The sequence below is a fragment of the Macaca nemestrina genome, chromosome X, assembly GCF_043159975.1.
Source record: "Macaca nemestrina isolate mMacNem1 chromosome X, mMacNem.hap1, whole genome shotgun sequence".
NCBI lineage: Eukaryota > Metazoa > Chordata > Mammalia > Primates > Cercopithecidae > Macaca > Macaca nemestrina.
This window is the reverse complement of record NC_092145.1, coordinates 48534094-48552410: the sequence shown is the minus strand read 5'-3', so window position 1 is coordinate 48552410 and position 18317 is coordinate 48534094. Positions and strand designations below refer to the sequence as shown.

Sequence of the window (18317 nt, the reverse complement as noted above, 5' to 3'; positions counted from 1 at the left end):
TGTCAGAGTTGCTTTTCACAACAATCAAGATTGATGATATCCTAGTTTCATTGTTGGGGTCCTGAGTTTCAGGCAACATGGCCAGTTGCTAGCAGGGATGCACCTAGTAAGCAGTCCCTTCATCTGAGTCTTGGACCCCAACACTTAAATTGGTTCCCTGGGCAGAGATATGCCACACATTTCTGTAGTTTGCTGCCAGAGAGAAAGAGCACTCCTGTGTGTTCTCAGAAGAGGAAGGACTAGGCTACATTAATATCTTAAAATCTGTGCTTCAACTTAAAGCACTACTAAAAATTATCTAAACTATTTCTGGTTACATTAAGTTTTTTTCTACTCCACTAGTACACGAAATTACCTGGAAGATTCATTAAGTACCTGCACACTGTACCACTATTAACATACATACTTTTGCAGTTCGTGTGTTCACATGTATGTATCTATTTCTGCCTACATTTGAGAGTAGTTCAGGGTCTTTTACAGAAACCATGAGAATTTTGACTCTTGTGTAAGAAGAGTAGATTAAATCCTTGTCTAAATAGGACTTAGATTTACAGTCTTTCTTCTTACTTTCTTACTGAACAAAAGAAAGCTCTTATAATGGGTCTCAGGATTTTTATATATTCACTTACCCTAATTTTACATTTATATCACTAATTCTTTTTCCAGCTTTATTGAAGTATAATTGACAAATAAAATTTGTATATATTCAAGGTGTACAACATTATGATTTGATATACATATAAATTGTAAAATGATTAATATAAATTAATTAACACATCTATCCCTACACATAGTTACATGTGTGTGTGTGTTTATGTGTGTGTGGTGAGGATACTTAAGATCTACTTTCTTAGCAAATTTCAAGTAAACCATGCTGTATAACAGATCCTCAGGATTTATTCATCTAAAAATTTTGAACTCATAGATGCAGAGAACAGAGAAGTGGTTGCCAGGGAGGTTGGGGAAATGGGGAGATGTTGGTCAAAGGATACAAACTTGAAGTTAGACCACAAATTCTAAAGGGTGTTAATCACATTTCTTTGAAAAACTGCTATAATCTGAGCTATAACCTATCTACTGAGTCAAATTCCCCCTTTCTTCATGGTTCTTCCTTACAGTGTATTTTCTTACACTGCTTACAGTTATGTTCTTCATGGGAGTGGTCTGTAGTTCCATAGATTTATGGGAAGCTATTTTATAGCCTGCACCTCCTCTTACCTGTAGGAATACTTTCACTCACTCAAATATTATGGATAGGTTTTTATTGAATAAAATAGATTTCTTTCAGTTCTCATATACCTAAACAGCCACATGGCTCAGACTTTTATTTTGTCCTAGGAATATATCTGAGGAAAAGAATCCTCTTACTATAATTCTTGATTTTAAATATCTTGTGTTAAAACTCTTAATCACATTTTTAGGAAAATGTTTGTTTGTAAAATATGGTGACTTCAGAAAAATATAGTTTGCTTATATCTCTCTCCTTTCTTGCTTTTTGCACACCCTGTCCTCCATCAAGTAATTAGGTTTGACTACATACTTAATACTATTCATGTGGGTTTCAGTTAAGTTAAAAGCTGAATGCCCTGGGACCAAAAATCAGGCTGACAAATCACTAGACTGAAACATATATTTTACCTAATTGGATATAAATACACCAATGAACTAGGTAGAATATCTTTGCATTCACCATAATTTCAAAATTGAACATTGTAATAAAGAATGATCATTAGTTTGACATTTTATCTTCAACCCCAATACATTCCCATTCAGAACCAAAAAATATATATATATATATATATAGTCGAGCTTCTTCACTAACTAGAGCGAATTCAGCTTTTGATTAGTCAGAATAGTCACATTAAGCTTCTGTTAAGAAAATTGGCCAACAACCAGCTTCTTTGAATCAGTCTTCAGTTCTACTGCCAAATATTCTTAGACCAGGTATCTCTTAGGATTAGAGAGGAGGAGGGGAAAGGCAAAAGGCGTTTGACATAATGTACTTGCTTTTTAAAATTCCCCAAATCACAGTAAATAGCTAGTTTGTGAAGAATTTTAAGATTGGATAATTGCTGGCTTTGAAGGGGTTTTTAAAATTTCCTTCGTTTGTCTTCTTCACAAGGAATGTGAAAGGCTTCTTTGCCATTACACAATGGAGGCAGTGTACAATAGTGGAGAGATCATGGGCTTTAAAGCCAGATAGAACCTGGGCTTGAATTGAATCACAGCTCTGAAACTAACCAGCTGTCTGGACTTTAGTCAAGCTTCTGAACCTTACTTTTCTTGTCTGTAAAACTTGGATGTTGAAATAGCTATTTCACAATGTTGTTAATGATTAAACAAGATGACACATGTAAAAAGCTTACAACCTGACACATGGCAAATGCTCAATTAATGTCTAAACCTTTCTTTCCCCAAACTTAATGGAGTAGAGACTTTTAATAATTGAAATGAGAAGTGTCTTGCATGAGAAAATCAAGAAAGTCTGTTTATATTTTCTAAATTCAGAAAATAGTTTTTGAGCAAACTCTAGCCACTGGGAAATTTTTTTCTAAGTGACTAAGGCCCAGTCCTCCTGCTACTCAAGAGAGAAAGGCACATTAATAATACAATTACTGAACAAGATAAGAGGTGGAAATGATGTGTTATTGGAATTTATAGACTAAGGAAATTCTGATATGGTAGCAAGGCATTGGAAAAGTATCCCATGTAATTTGTATAATAATATAGATACATTCTTGAAATTCTGTTTTTTAAGGAGTAAGGTACAAATTACAGTTCGCATGGGGCATATTGTCTTTAAATGTTGAGGTATATTTGGGCACTCAAAAGCTGACATAATGTTGTTCAAACATATGTATTGAATATAATCTACTGGATCCTAATGGTGTTCCCATATTTCAGGGTTTTTTTTAGAGGGAAGCATGCATCTTGGATCTTTTGCTATCAGTGTCACAGTGAAATATCTTGAGTACTATCTTGAATATCGTGAGGCAGTTTTTTTGTGAGTGACTTTCCTTTAAGCTCTAAAAATACAGTTTGTGCTTTTTACTAAAATCACTTGTCTTGCATCCATATTTAAAGAAAATAACTTTTCTTTATATAAGCCCAGTAAGAGCTGTTGAAAATATTCAAATTTTCTTTTAAACCCATTTTTATTCTAAGGCTGCTTTGTTAAACATTAGTTTAAGCTATGCTGTAAATCTTTTAGAGATCCTTTAAAAATCAAATCTCTTGTCTAGTGTCTTCTGGTATTTTTAGATTTGGCCCTATTTTTTTATTTTTTGTATTCTCACCCACCATCATTTTCTAGCATTGGCCTTAATGCAAGTTCTGCTGTTCTCCTGGGCATAGACTCAGACATTATATACAAAGTTTCCCTTTGATCCTACACTTCAAATTAATTTGCATTATAGTCTTGGCTATAATTAAGAAAGTTATATATTTGGCATTAATGCCTGATAAATTGATAAGCACTAGCACTGGATATTCGGACATTTATATTGTATTGAATGGAATATTTTGCAATGAGAAATCAGACTGTATAGACTGAATCAAGTAAATACCCTAGAGAGGTATCACTTCCTTATGAGAGCTTTCCCAAATTGTGTTATACAGCTTGTTGCCTAAACCTAAATTACAATTGCTTTAAGGACAAAGAGCAAAATGATTCTGAAAGACATCATCAACTACATTACATTTTTTTCCCATTTCTTCTTGCTGGCTCTTTTTTTTTTCTCATTTGCATTTTTCTCCTCTCGATGTCCAACTGACTCATGATCTATGTGAAAAGAAAGTAGTGAAGTGTAGGTGTGTGGGCCAGGGCCAGGACCCGGTAGGCATACAGGTGGAAGGATTGCCACAGTTTGACAGACCCTGGAATCCAGAAGCTAGAAAAACATCAAAAGACAGCTGAGTTATGGATGGTTATATTGTAATGGACTTTTGGAATATGAAGAGCAGAGTTCCAGTACCAGCTTAATTATTTAGATGCTGCATTCCCTTTTGAATAAGTTATTTTAGTTTTTCAACCTCTACTTGAGCATCTCTAAAATGAGGATATTACCTTCTTCTGGGGGTTTTTGTGAGGATTAAATGAGGTAATGGATATAAAAAATTTTTAAACTGTATAACAACTGTATATTGTAAGGAAATGGTAGGAGTAGTTTCCTACTCCATGCTACAGTCAAAACAAATAGCTACTTTGATATAACTCTGCACTTCAGTGGGGCTGACACTAGCTCTAATATTTCGAGCAAGACATTCTTCCTCTTTGAGCATCAGTTTTCTTCTCTGTCTGATTAGATGTTGGGCTCGGTAATCTAAAGATCCTAGGTGTACCTTTGTTCACTGTCACTCTATTATTATCTTACAAGTAACAAAATAGAAGGGAAGATATTTGTGCTGAAATTAAGTCCCATCATAGAATTTTTTTTAGTTCACAATTATGTCCCAAAATGGGAGTGAAAGTACCTTGATTATCACCTCTTTTCCTTCTTAGGATCTAGGCCTTCCTATTCACTGTTTCTGATAGGCTTATTTGCTGGTCAGGTAATAATCTGAGAGGTTTCTGCTTTTCCTGTGACAGCAAAGAAATACTTTGGCTAATATTCTCCTTGGCATTAAGTTAAAATCTTTCACAAAATGATATCTTACATAGGAGACAGATTTGAACATCAAGGAGATTTCTCACATACTGATACTTATGGATTCCTACCTTCCAAAATATATTTGCTACAAATACTTGTAGCATTTGTAGCTACAAATATTTGTAGCATTTGTAGCAAATATATGTTGGCAAGTACCTGTTATGCTTATTGATGAATGGTAGTTTACATTTTATGTAATAAACATTTTCTTGAGTGTCTGCTATATGCCAGACATTATACTAAATACTTATATTATCTCTAATTTTCATGTAACATAAATGTCAGCTGGAGATGGGGGTACATATGGGAAGGAAGCTGCTTACATTCTTACAATGATCTCTGGTTCTGGGGGCCTACTTTTTGCCGAATTTCTAAGTATGTTCATTTTACAGTTCAAAATAGAAAGATCACTTATCTTGCCATCCTGCACATGCTACTGTTATATTCCACACGTGTATTAGTCAGGTTTGTGTTGCTGTAAAGGAATACCTGAGGTTGGGTAATTTATTTAAAAAAAGAAGTTGATTTGCCTCATGGTTCTGCAGGCTATATAAGAAGCTTGGTGCCAACCTCAGCTTCTGATGAAAGCTTCAGGAAGCTACCTATCATGGAAAAAAGGAAAGGAGGGAGCACGTGTGTCACAGGGTGAGAGAGAGGGAGCAGATGCCAGGCTCTTTTAAACAACCAGCGTGAACTGAGAACTCACTCATTACCATAAGGACGGCATTAAGCCCTTTATGAGGGATCCTCCTCCATGACCCAAATACCTCCCACCATGCCCCACCTCCAACATTGGGGGTCACACTTCAGTGAGATTTGGAGGGGACAAATATTCACCATATCAACACAGCATCTGCCAAGTGTTATACTTAGCCTCTACTTCAATTCATATGTGTATTATATTCACTTGAGGCATTCGTGTATGTAGTAGACTTTAGTGAAGGGGAATGAAGTATTTGCAGCATCACCAATAACTTCAAATTGATGCCAAATATCTTAACAAATATCACCTGGGATTTTTTCCTCTAGCTGGTTCACCCCACCTAGAGGGACAATGTTATTGGACTATATAGACTCTCTTTATAGTCTTTCCCTCACCTGGGAGATTCTTCCCACACCGCAACTTCACTTCTGACTCAATTATGCATAATGTTTTAGTTTTTATTCCATAAATGAGCCTGTGGCTTGCTTTTGCATATCCAGACACATCTAGATATATGCTCAGTGAAACAATAAAAGGTGACCACTCTCAGAATCAATCTTCTTCACAAAGCAGTCGTGGTTATAAACACCAATATTTTTCTTAATACCAAACAGTGTAAAGGTTGGTACTACCCTCATTTTATAGATAAATAAACAAGCTCAAATAATTAAATGACTTGTGCTGGGTTATTCATTGAGTAAGTGACAAAGTCAGATTTTGAACCATTTGAATCCAAATCCTATTCACTTTCCACCAAACAAGACATGATTCAAAAAGGAAATTGGAAAAAATGCATGTTAATGTCCTCTGAGCTTACAAATAGGAAGATTGCTTTGAAAATTAATAGCATTTGAATCCATTAGGGGTGGGAGAAATGTATTTTTACCATTATGGTCCCAACAGTATTGTTTAAGAAAGTAGGGAAACATAGTAAGTGAAAAGTCTCAGTAACTTGGAAAATCCTGCCTGATATTAGGTAAATGGGACATTTATTATGGATAATTAAGTTTTATCTTTTAAAATTCGTTTGTATATTGACTTTTACCTGATAAATATTTATTGATCCTCTCTATCTTTTTCATCATACTTCTTTTAAAAAATAGTTTTTCTAATACCTGCTGTTTTTTTTACAGAGGCAATTAAAGGCAGATGCTAAAAAAGCTATTGGAAGGCTTCAACTACGCACACTGAAACAAGGAGACAAGGTACATTCATGACTTTTAAATGCTACTTGTTTTAAAGCAGTGCTACCAAGCCATTGTTCAGGCTAAATGTTCTTCCTAAGTATGCTTTTATTGTCATTTATGAACCTTATTGACTTTTTATATGTATTTGATTCTAGAGGTAGGCTGAATAATGCCCCCCCAAAGATATCTAAGATATCTATTCCCTTGAACCTGTGAATATTACCTTATATGGCAAAAAGGACTTTGCAGATATGATTAAGTTAAGGGTCATGAGATGGGGAGATTATCCTGGATTATCCAGGTAGATTCAAAATATAATTGTGGTGTCCTTATAAGAGGGAGAGAGAGGGAGATTTGACCACAGTACAGTAAGGGATGTGACAGTGGAAGCAAGAGGTTGGGGTGATACAAGGAAGGGGCTAGGTGGTAAGGGATGCAGACACTCTCTAGAAGCTGGGAAAGGTAAGGAGAGGGATTCTCCCCTGCTGACTCCAGAAAGAGCACAGTATTGCCAATGCCTTGATTATAGACTTCTGATTTCCAGAACAGTAAGAGAATAAACTTGTGTTGTTTTAAGCCACTGAATTATGATAATTTGTTACTGCAACTACAGGAAACTAATACAATACTTTAGTGTAACTTTGCTTGAATATGTATTTTCAGATTTAGGATAGTTGAAAACTACCATTGATGGGTAAAACATGTATTTCAAAAATAGCTATAGAACTTATGGAAATAATAAACCATTTTAAATCTTACCAAAGCCATGAAACTGTAAAACACTAATGAAAGAGAGAAATCAAAAAAGATCTAAATAAATGGAAACATATACCATGTTCATGGGTCAGAAGACTTGCTGTTGTTAAGATGTCAGTTCCCCACCAAACTGATTTATGGATTTGATGCAGTTTCAATAAAAATCCTAGTATAAATCTTTGATAGAAATTGACAGCCTGATTCTAAGCTTAGATGAAAATGCAAAAGAACTAGAATAAACAAAACAATTTTGATAAAGAACAACTTTGGATGATTCATACTACCTGATTTGCAGAATTATTTTAAAGTCACAGCAGTCAAGATAGTGTTGTATTGGAAAAAGGATAGATTTATAGATCAACGGAACAGAAGAGAGAGTCTAGAAATAAACCCACACATATATGGTCGATTGACTTTCCATAAAAGTGCAAAAGCAATTCAATGAAGAAAGGATAGCCTTTTCAGGAGGATAGCCAGTTGTTGGATATCCATATGCAGTGATTGGATATCCTTAAGCAAAAAACAAGCAAACAGACAAAAAAGAACTTAAATCCATTCTTCATACCCTATGTAAGCATTATTTCAATAGATCATAGACCTTAACATAGAACCTAGAACTATGAAATTTTTAGAAGAAAACTTTAAAGAAAAATATTTTCATGACTTGGGTGACAAATATTTCTTAGATATAACTCCAAAAACAAGTCCAAAAAAGAAAAAAAAATGGTACATTTGGCCTTGTCAAAATTGGGAGTTATACCTGATGTAAATGACGAGTTGTGGGTACTGACGAGTTGATGGGTGCAGCACACCAACATGGCACAAGTATACATATGTAACAAACCTGCACGTTATGCACGTGTACCCTAGAACTTAAAGAATAATAATAATAATAATAATAATAATAATGAATTTCTGTTCTTTGAAAGGCACTGTTAGAAGAAGGAAAAGATAAGGTACAGACTGGGAGAAAGTATTTACAAATCGTATGTCTGTTAAAGAGCAGTACCTAGAATATAAAGAACTCTCAAAATGTAACAGTAAGAATACAAACAACCTAACAGAAAACTGGCAAGCAAAACAGACAATCCACCAAAAAAATGTGAATGGCAAATAAGCACACAAAAGATGTTCAACATCATTAATAATTAAAGAAATACAAATTAAGGCCACAATGAAATACCATTGTACATTCATTAGAATGGCTAAAATACATACAACTGAAAATACCAAGAGCTGGTCAAGATTTGGAACAACTGGTACTCTCATTCATTTGCTGGTAAGAATGCAAAATGTATAGCCAATTTGAAAATGTTTGGCAGTTCCTTCTGAAGTTGAAAATACACTTACCATAACACCTAGCAATCTCACTACTAGATATTTACTCTAAAGGGAGAAAAAAATCTATGTTCACATAAAAACACACTGTTCATAGCAGCTTTATTCATAATTGTCAAATACTGGAAAAAAGCCAAATATTGCTCAACTGGTGAATGGATAAACTGTGGTACATACATATCATGGAATACTATTTAGCAATAAAAGTGTGATGGGAACCCCACTGATACATACAGCATTATGGATGAATCTCAAATGCATTATGCTAAGTTTAAAAAATCCAAACTCAAAAGCTAGATAATGCATGATTCCATTTATATGATATTCTGGGAAAGCCAAAACTATAAAAACAGATCAGTGGTTGCCAGAAGGTGGGGATGAGAGGAAAGGATAACTACAAAGAGTTTGGAGGAGTTTGTTGGGAGTAATAGCACTATTCTGTATCTTGATTGTGATAAGGATTAGGTGACTATATATTTTTCAAAACGTGCAGAACTGTACATTAAAAGGGTGAATTTTACTGTATATGAATTATACCTTAATTTTTTTTTAATGAGAAAAGTTATAGAACTTGTACAAATGGTATTTTATGAATTCTAAAATCAGGAAAAATAGTTTAAATCAGTGCTACATGTTTCTCTTGGTTCTTTTCCCCTTTTGTTTCACTTTATTCTTTTACCTTTTTAAAGTCTGGATAATTTTAAATCACCTTTGGGAACTTTACAGTTACATAACCATTCGGTGATATAATGCTCCTCCTTTTATAGGAATTTAGGCTGGTTAAGTACATATATGTTCTGATCTTCTTCTGCAGTTTAATATATTTTTTCTTATCTGTCAGAGTAACAATAACTACTTGCTTGTAGGAAATTGGCCCTGATGGAGACAGTTGTGCTGTGTGCATTGAATTGTATAAACCAAATGATTTGGTACGCATCTTAACCTGCAAGTAAGTTTGATTTTCTTCTATATCTTCAATAAAAATAGCTGACTCACAAAAATGATTGTGATGGAAGAAAACTATTTTGAATATTTCCACATTAATGTTAAAAATGTTTATTTTTAACTTATTTTCATTTAAATATAGAATGGTTTATTTTTATGTTCATTCATTTATTAATACTACTGAAATTGGTATAAGTCTAACTGTAATCTGGTTCAATTTGTTCTAAACTAATTCCATAGAAAACTGAGAACCTAGCCAGCACTATATATATATATATATTTTTAAATGTATTCTAATCCATCGAGAAAAAAATAAAATGAAATCAACTCATGAGCATCTATTTGGAAGTGTTCATTCCTTAGTTTTATAAATTATCCCTCTCCTGAAGGTTGTTCTTAACACTCCTTCTCTTAGCTATTTAATACAATAGTGATGCTCTTGGAACATATCACATTGCCTAAAGCATCAGTACAGTGTTGTTGTACTCAATACTATATTGGACTATATTATTGAGAATGACTGTACCATTTATCAGTTAGGGAATTATAACTGTTTAAGATTTGAAATAATGAACAAAGTCTTAGGTCAGGTAGCATCCTAGCCATTTTCAAATGAGTACTGAAAATATTTTTTTTGGAGCTAGAGTAGTGAGGCTTTTACATTTAAAAGTACTGTATTATGGAATTTCCAAATTTTGTTTCTGTGGCTCCTTCATTGTATGAATAGTGTGTTTAAAAGAAAAGGCATCCATTCAAAGACTAAAAATTACACTAAGTAATCTGTTAATGTATATTAGGCAAAGTGTTGCTACTTCACAACTGATAATTATGTTTTTTTCTGCATTAGCCATATTTTCCATAAGACATGTGTTGACCCATGGCTCTTAGAACACAGGACTTGCCCCATGTGCAAATGTGACATACTCAAAGCTTTGGGAATTGAGGTAAACATTAATATGTTATTTAGATGAAGAATATATGCCTGGGCTTTGGGGAAAACAACAAAATAACATCCTTATTTTTTAGCTATGTAATATGCCATACTTACAGTTTATACCTAAAACCATTTATATCATATATCATATCATATATCTATATTTATATCATATAGACAATAAGGTGCCATCTTGGGCCATCTCCATTTTCCTTCTTCCTCCCTCTTTCCAAATACACTCAATTATTTGGTCAGAATTTGAAATGATAACCATGTAAACCACCAACTTGGCATCCCTCTTTCTATTTTTGTAATCTTTTAATGTTGCATAATGACCAAACTTGGAGTTAAATAAGCAGACATAATTTGAGAAAGCATAATAAATACTAAATTATAATTTTATATTTGGTAAATGAAAAAAAGGCCTATATTCAAGATACAACATAAAATCAAGCTCAGATCTTGACATGGGACGATACATAGATGACAGTGATTCTCAAGTTCCATAGGGAACAGCATGACTTTTTAGGGCCTAACTTGTACCCAGCATTATTTTATGAAGTGCTGGGATCACTCAAATGAACATATCAGATGAGAGTACACTCTGCCTATAGCATCTTTCACCCCATTGGTGGACCCAGTTACTCTATTTTGACTGGGGCAAACAAGAGACCCGTGACCATCAAAAGGGATCATAGGTTTAAAAGGTTAAGAAATATTGCTGCAATGAGTCACCTATAAAGAAACTTTGAAGTGATATGTCGAGGTAAAGCGTGTACACTGAAAGGCTTTTAATTTTTTCAAATGCTCTTTAAAGGTGGATGTTGAAGATGGATCAGTGTCCTTACAAGTCCCTGTATCCAATGAAACATCCAATAGTGCCTCCTCCCATGAAGAGGATAATCGCAGCGAGACCGCATCATCTGGATATGCTTCAGTACAGGGAGCAGATGAACCACCTCTGGAGGAACACGTGCAGTCAACAAGTAAGCATACTAAAGGTTAATGAGTGCACTACAATTCATTGTGGATCATATGCCTGTATAGTACTCTTGCTTTTTAGCGTTTGTTCTATTCAGCCATTATCATGATCCAAGTTTTTTCTGCTTAAAATAATGCCATGAAGGATGCACCCCTACCTTAATATTCATATATTCAAATGTATTTGAAATAGATGAAATGCATCAGAGTGGGGATTATTTACAGAAGAAAGATTTATTGGAACGCTTCTCTCTGATGCATTTAAATCTTGGCTTATTAACTACTTACAGAGGGTAAGGAGAAACTTTAAACTTTAGAAGCCATTGTTCATTGCAGATAAAGCAGAAGTTAAGATAAAGGAATTCTGAAATGATAAAATAGAATTCAATTTACAAAAGCTTGATTTATGCCCAGCTTCTCCAGAAACCATGTTTTGCAAATAGGAAACTGTTTAAGAATGGTATGTGCTGCCACCTGTTGACTATTTACCATGAAATGAACAAACTGTTAGAAACTAAAATTGAATATATCATTTTCAAAATTCATATGAATTCATATTGCAACTTAGTAATTTTATGCCAAATGAGAAATTTTAGGGAGTTCTGTTTTTCCCTATAAAGATAAAACCCCTGTAAAAATTATTTTCCCTTTAACCTCAATCTTTTCCATGTTTTTGTTGGTTTGAAAGTCTTCTCTCAACAATCCTCGTTTTGAGATGATTTAATTCTAGCATAAAAGTAAAGCAAAAACTGATTGTCAAGATGACTTATGAAACTTTCAGCTTCCTATGATATAAACCTTTGTCCTCATAGGCTTATCAGTGCCATAGATACCACTTCTGAAGATAGCACAATGAATATAACCATGCAGAGGCAAACTTTGTATTTCTTGTATATATCTTCCCTTGAATATAAACTAGTTATAAGTATCTTAATAATGGGTGGATTATTCTACCTATAATAGAGAATCATTGTCTGATTGCTCCAGATGATCTTGTACTCTCATAATTGTGTAGTAATAGAATTCAGTAAAGATAAAAGAGAGTGTACAAGATAATTTATTGCTAGTCTTTTAAAAAACAACATTCCAATCTACTCTTTTTGTGTTCTGTTCTTCTGTGGGTAGGGGTGGGATGGGGGAAGAGGTAAGCACAATAGATTTTGCAGAGATTTGAAAAGCAAATGAAATAGCGATCCATGTTCCTCCTCCTGTATTCTTAATTTGGATAATAGTAATACTCACCCAAGTGCCCCAAAACAGAAACTAAGGATATCCCAAATTCTTCCCACTTCCCCTTCCTATTGATTAAACATCTGTGTTCTCAACTCTGTCCCCTAATTTCCAACCTTAATTCCACAGTCATAGTTTCAGCCACTATCTTCTCTTTGCCTATTCTTTCCATTCTTCCTTACCCAAGAAATTAGGGGAGCCCAGTATAACTCCTGTTTCTCCTTTAAGACTGACACCTCTTTGAGAAGCCTCTCTTGACTAGATGTCATGGCCCTGCTGTTGGCTTCCATAGAACTTCAATCATTGCACTTACTACACTGAATTGTATTAAAACTTCTAAAGTTCCTTTGGGTAAGAACAGTGTCTTATATTCGCTATTGTCTATCTAGCACCTAGCACATAGTAGATACTCAAATTTGTGTTGAATGAATGACCACTTAAACCAGATTTCATTTTGTCTGGGATTACATATTACTAGTTTAAGAATCTTTCATCTTTTGTATTAGCCATTGATTCTTATGGTGATAGTTGATTTGCATAACTTTGTAAATACACATAGTTCATGTTGTGTGTCACATCATTGGGCTAAGTTCTATTAGAGCACTGGTTTTCAAACTATTCATTGAGTCACCTGGAAGGCTTATTAAAACAGAGAGGTCACCATCAGAGTTTCTGACTCAGTGGGTCTTGAGTGATGCCTAGGAATTTTCATTTCTAACAGGTTCCCAGGTGATACTGATGCTACTAGTCCAGGGACCACATTTTGAGAACCATTGAATAAGGGCCCTACTGTCAATCCCGGCTGTATATGAAAATCACCTGGAGAGATTTTAAACTTTGCTGATGTTTGGGCTGTACCTCAGAGCAACTGTGATTTAACATGAGGTGCAGGGCCCGGGCACAGGTATTTTTTATTTTACTTTTGAAATGATTTCAGACTGACTGACAAAAACATTTCAAAAATAATACAAAAAATGCCCATATACCCTTTGCCCAGCTTCTCCAAATGTTAACATCTTGTGTAACCATATACAATTATCAAAACCAGGAAATTTGCTGATAAAATGTTATTATCAAAACTATAAACTTGACTCAAATTTCACCAGTTGGCCCACTAATGTCCTTTTTCTGTCCCAGGATCCCACATTGCATTTAATTGTCATGTGTCTTAGTCTCCAATCTGTGACACTTCTTCGTTCTTTGTCTTTCACGACCTTGATGCTTCTGAAGATTACTGGTCAGTTATTTTCTAGAGTGTCCCTCAATTTGGGCAAGTCTGCTGTTTCCGAGTGATTAAATTTATTGTCCATTTTTGTCAAGAATACTACAGAACTGATGTTGTGCCCCTTTCAGTGCCCCCATATCATTCCAGGAAGCACATGATGTTGGTGTCTTATTACTGATGATTCAAACTTTGCCCACTTGGTTAAGGTGGTGTCTGCCAGGTTTTTCCCTTTAAAGTTACTATTTTTCCCTTTGTAATTATTAAATATCTTATAGAGAGATACTTGGAGACTACACAAATGTCCTGGTTCTCATCATACTTCTACCCACTACTTTTAGCAGTCATTGATGCTTCTTGCTTGCAGTAATTATTGCTGAAGTATTTACCAAATGGTGATTTTCTGTTTCCATCATTCTTTGTACATTTATTGATTAAACTTCTAATGTAAGGAAGAACTATTCCTTCTCCTCCATTTATTTATTCAATTATTTATTTATTATACTATAGGATCCTAGATGTTTCTTTCATTCTATAATATCATTCTCATCGTTTATCCCTTGCTCATATCATCCTAGATTTGGTCATTGGGAACTTGTTCAAGTTGATTTCTGTGTTCTTTCAACTTCTTACTTTCTGGTAACACAAGGTGTTCTAGGTCTGGGATTAGCCAACTTTTTCTGTAAGGGGCCACATAGTAAATATGTTAGGCTTTGAAGGCCGTAAGTCTTCATTTTCATACTCTTATTTTTTGTTTTCGTTGGTTTGTTTTACAACCTTTTACAACCATGATAAACACTTTTAGCTATGGCGGGTAGGCTGGAGTTTGCTGGTCCCTAGGCTAAAATCTAGGTTAACCTTGTACTTTCCCTGTCCTAGCCCTAGAATCAGCCACTTCTTCAGGAGGCCTTTTACTGGAGAATGGTATTTCAAAACCAGAATCTGAGCAACAGGCATGTTTATTGCTACTGGGGTGTCATTGCTATTGGCCCTTTTAGTGAACAAGACTAGAAAATATATATATTTACTCTCACAAATATACACATACATATACATTATTTCTCTATCTGTCATTTCATCTATTTATCTGAAAAACAATGACCCTACTAATACGTCTGATTCCAATCCAACACCACAGGGTTCATTCTGGCCTCTCCCTTTATTTATTTGTAACTCCTTTCTCCGACAGTGAAAGGAGAAAGACTCTTTTTATCCACAGTATTTTTACTTATTTGTTCAATTATAGAATATACATAAAATAGTTTCAGCGTTGCTAACACATACCCCTGTGTAAAACAATGTCAGTAACTAGTGTACAGTTCTTTTTGTTTTTAGCCTTACAGGTTAGAGTCAAAATACTGTTTTCCAATGTTATTTAAGTTTAGTTGTTTTCTTCCCTGTGCTCTTCACATGGTTATGTATTTCATTTATAATACAATTAAGTTCATTTATTACTGTTTGTATTCAATTTTGGGCATCCTTCCAACTTCCTGGTTGATTTTTTAAATCTATCTATCTATATTTATGTGTATGAAGAAGCATTGGTAATTTTTTTAAGTTCCCAGGTTTGGACACTTAAAAAATGTATAGCCAGATTTAACAGCTTGTTAAATTTAAGGTAAGGAAGAAGTAGAAGACATAATTTTTGCTCTTAAGGAGGCTATAATCTGGGTAGAAATAAACCCATGTGTGTGAATCAAAAAAGGGGCAATTATAAATCAATATAATAATGCCATATATGCTTTATGTAAGATATAGCATAAATCATATAATTATTAAAGGTACAGGGAATGAGTATGATAATCAGAGTATGATGAAATTAAATAAGAAAGACTTCTTGGAACTAAATGATGAATTTTGTCTTAAAAGAAGAGAGGGGCAAAATCATCCTAAAATTGCTATTTCTTTTTTAGATGAAAATCTACAGCTGGTAAACCATGAAGCAAATTCTGTGTCAGTGGATGTTGTTCCTCATGTTGACAACCCAACTTTTGAAGAAGATGAAACTCCTGATCAAGAGACTGCTGTTCGAGAAATTAAATCTTAAAGTCTGTGTCAATAGAAAACTTGAACCATTAGTAATAACAGAACTGCCAATCAGGGCCTAGTTTCTATTAATAAACTGGATAAATTTAATAAAATAAGAGTGATACTGAAAGTGCAGAGATGACTAATATTATGCTATAGTTAAATGGCTTAAAATATTTAACCTGTTAACTTTTTTCCACAAACCCATTATAATGTTTTTCATAGGCAAGTTTCCTCTCAATAGTGATAGCAACATTTTTAGACATTCAAAACTGTCTTCAAGAAGTCATGTTTTTCATTTATAAGAATTTTCTTATAAAAAACATGTTGCTTTTAAAATGTGGAGTAGCTGTAATCACTTTATTTTATGATAGTATCTTAATGAAAAATACTACTACTTTAGCTTGGGCTATATGTGTCAGGGTTTTTCTCCAGGTGCTTATATTGATCTGGAATTGTAATGTAAAAAGCAGTGCAAACTTAGGCTAGTTCTTCTTGAAATGTCTATTTAAGCTACTTTAAGTTAACAGAACAAGATTAAAGCAAAATATTCATTTTAACTTTTTCTTGTTTTTAAAATTAGGCTGAATGTACTTCATGTGAGTGTCAACCATAGTTTATCAGAGATTATGAACTGAATTGATTGGTATATTAGTGACATCAACTTGACACAAGATTAGACAGAAAGGTTCCTTATAAAAATACTGTGTAACTATTTCTCAAACTTGTGGGATTTTTCAAAAGCACAGTATATGAATCATCATACTGTTTGAAAATGGTAATGACAGAGTAAGTAACACTAATATTGGTCTTTGTGCATGAATTAGTCTACAGAAAAAAATGTTCTGTAAAATTAGTCTGTTGAAAATGTTTTCCAAACAATGTTACTTTGCAAATTGAGTTTATGTTTGACCTAAATGGGCTAAAATTACATTAGATAAACTAAAATTCTGTCCATGTAACTATAAATTTTGTGAATGCATTTTCCTGGTGTTTGAAAAAGAAGCAGGGGAGAATTCCAGGTGCCTTAATACAAAGTTTGAAGCTTCATCCACCAAAGTTAAATAGAGCTATTTAAAAATGCACTTTATTTGTACTCTGTGTGGCTTATCTTTTGTTTTAGAATTTTGTTCAAATTCTAGCAGAATTTAGGCAAAAATAAAACAGACATGTATTTTTGTTTGCTGAATGGATGAAACCATTGCATTCTTGTACGCTGATTTGAAATGCTGTAAATATGTCCCGATTTGTATTGATTCTCTTTAAATATAAAATGTAAATAAAATATTCCAATAAACGTTTGTGTCTGGTGTTAGTTTAACTGTCTGTATTAGGATGTTTCTTGTGTCACTATAAAGGAATACCTGAGACTGGGTAATATATAAAGAAAACAGGATTAACTGGCTCATGGTTTTGTAAGCTGTATAGTAAGCATGGGGCCAACATCTGCTCCACTTCTGGTAAGAGCCTCAGGAAGTTTACAATCATGATGTGAAGGTTAAGTGGAAGGAAACACACGGCATGGCAAGAGCAGGAGGAAGACAGAGAGAAGCAAGATGTCCCAGACTCTTAAACAAGCAGATCTTGCATGAACTGAGTGAGAACTCACTTATCACCAAGGGGATGATACTAAATCATTCATGAGAGATCCACCCCCATGATCCAATCGCCCCCACTAGGCCTCACCCCCAACACTGAGAATCACATTTCAACATGAGATTTGGAAGGGACAAATATCCAAACCTTATCACTGTCCATACACTAACTTTTCTCATATAATATGTCTGGATTTGGGAGGTAAGAAAATGGTTGGATGTAAATGGTCATTTATCTATTTGATCAATAAACACTAAAACTTTAGTATGATATATTTACATATTACATAGAGAGGAATGGATACCATTGTAGTATCATTCAACTTACCAGGAGTTATTGTTAAATGTCAGCAAGGTAAAAAGAGGTTGACCAGTAATAATATAACATTAAAATAGACCTTGATGCCAGTCCATCTTCATGCTATCAATGACATAGGAGCTTTTATTACCTTAAAGTGTTTCTTCAGCCTTCTCTTTGGCAGTGTGATTGTCAGTATGCTGTTAATGAATTAAGTGCATCTTTCTTTTGTCAAGCATGTTAAGAATACACAGATGCCTGGAACGCCTCAGCACTATGATTATCAAACCAGGTACATGTGTCTTATGTGACGATATGCCGGGGACAGGGATGGATGTGTGATGCCTATATTCTTGCCATATAATCTTAGAGAGTTAACCTTTTTTCAAGTTTTGTGGGACTTCTTTTGGGGCATTTTTAAGTGTTTTTTAAATTTTTAAATGTTGTACTG

At 34.2% G+C, this 18317-nt stretch overlaps 1 protein-coding gene across 2 annotated transcripts in view; it reads left to right on the top strand.

Moving 5' to 3' along the window:
- Positions 1–17294, top strand: part of LOC105490433 (ring finger protein 128) — a 99043-nt gene extending 81749 nt beyond the window's left edge. For both annotated transcript variants that reach the window (XM_011756033.2, XM_011756031.2), the window contains exons 3-7: positions 6486–6557; positions 9500–9582; positions 10426–10522; positions 11330–11498; positions 15859–17294. In XM_011756033.2, coding sequence (XP_011754335.1) covers positions 6486–6557; positions 9500–9582; positions 10426–10522; positions 11330–11498; positions 15859–15992 — 555 coding nt within the window. In that variant the 3' untranslated portion in view covers positions 15993–17294. The remainder of the gene's footprint in view (positions 1–6485; positions 6558–9499; positions 9583–10425; positions 10523–11329; positions 11499–15858) is intronic.
- The last annotated feature ends 1023 nt before the right edge of the window (positions 17295–18317 follow it).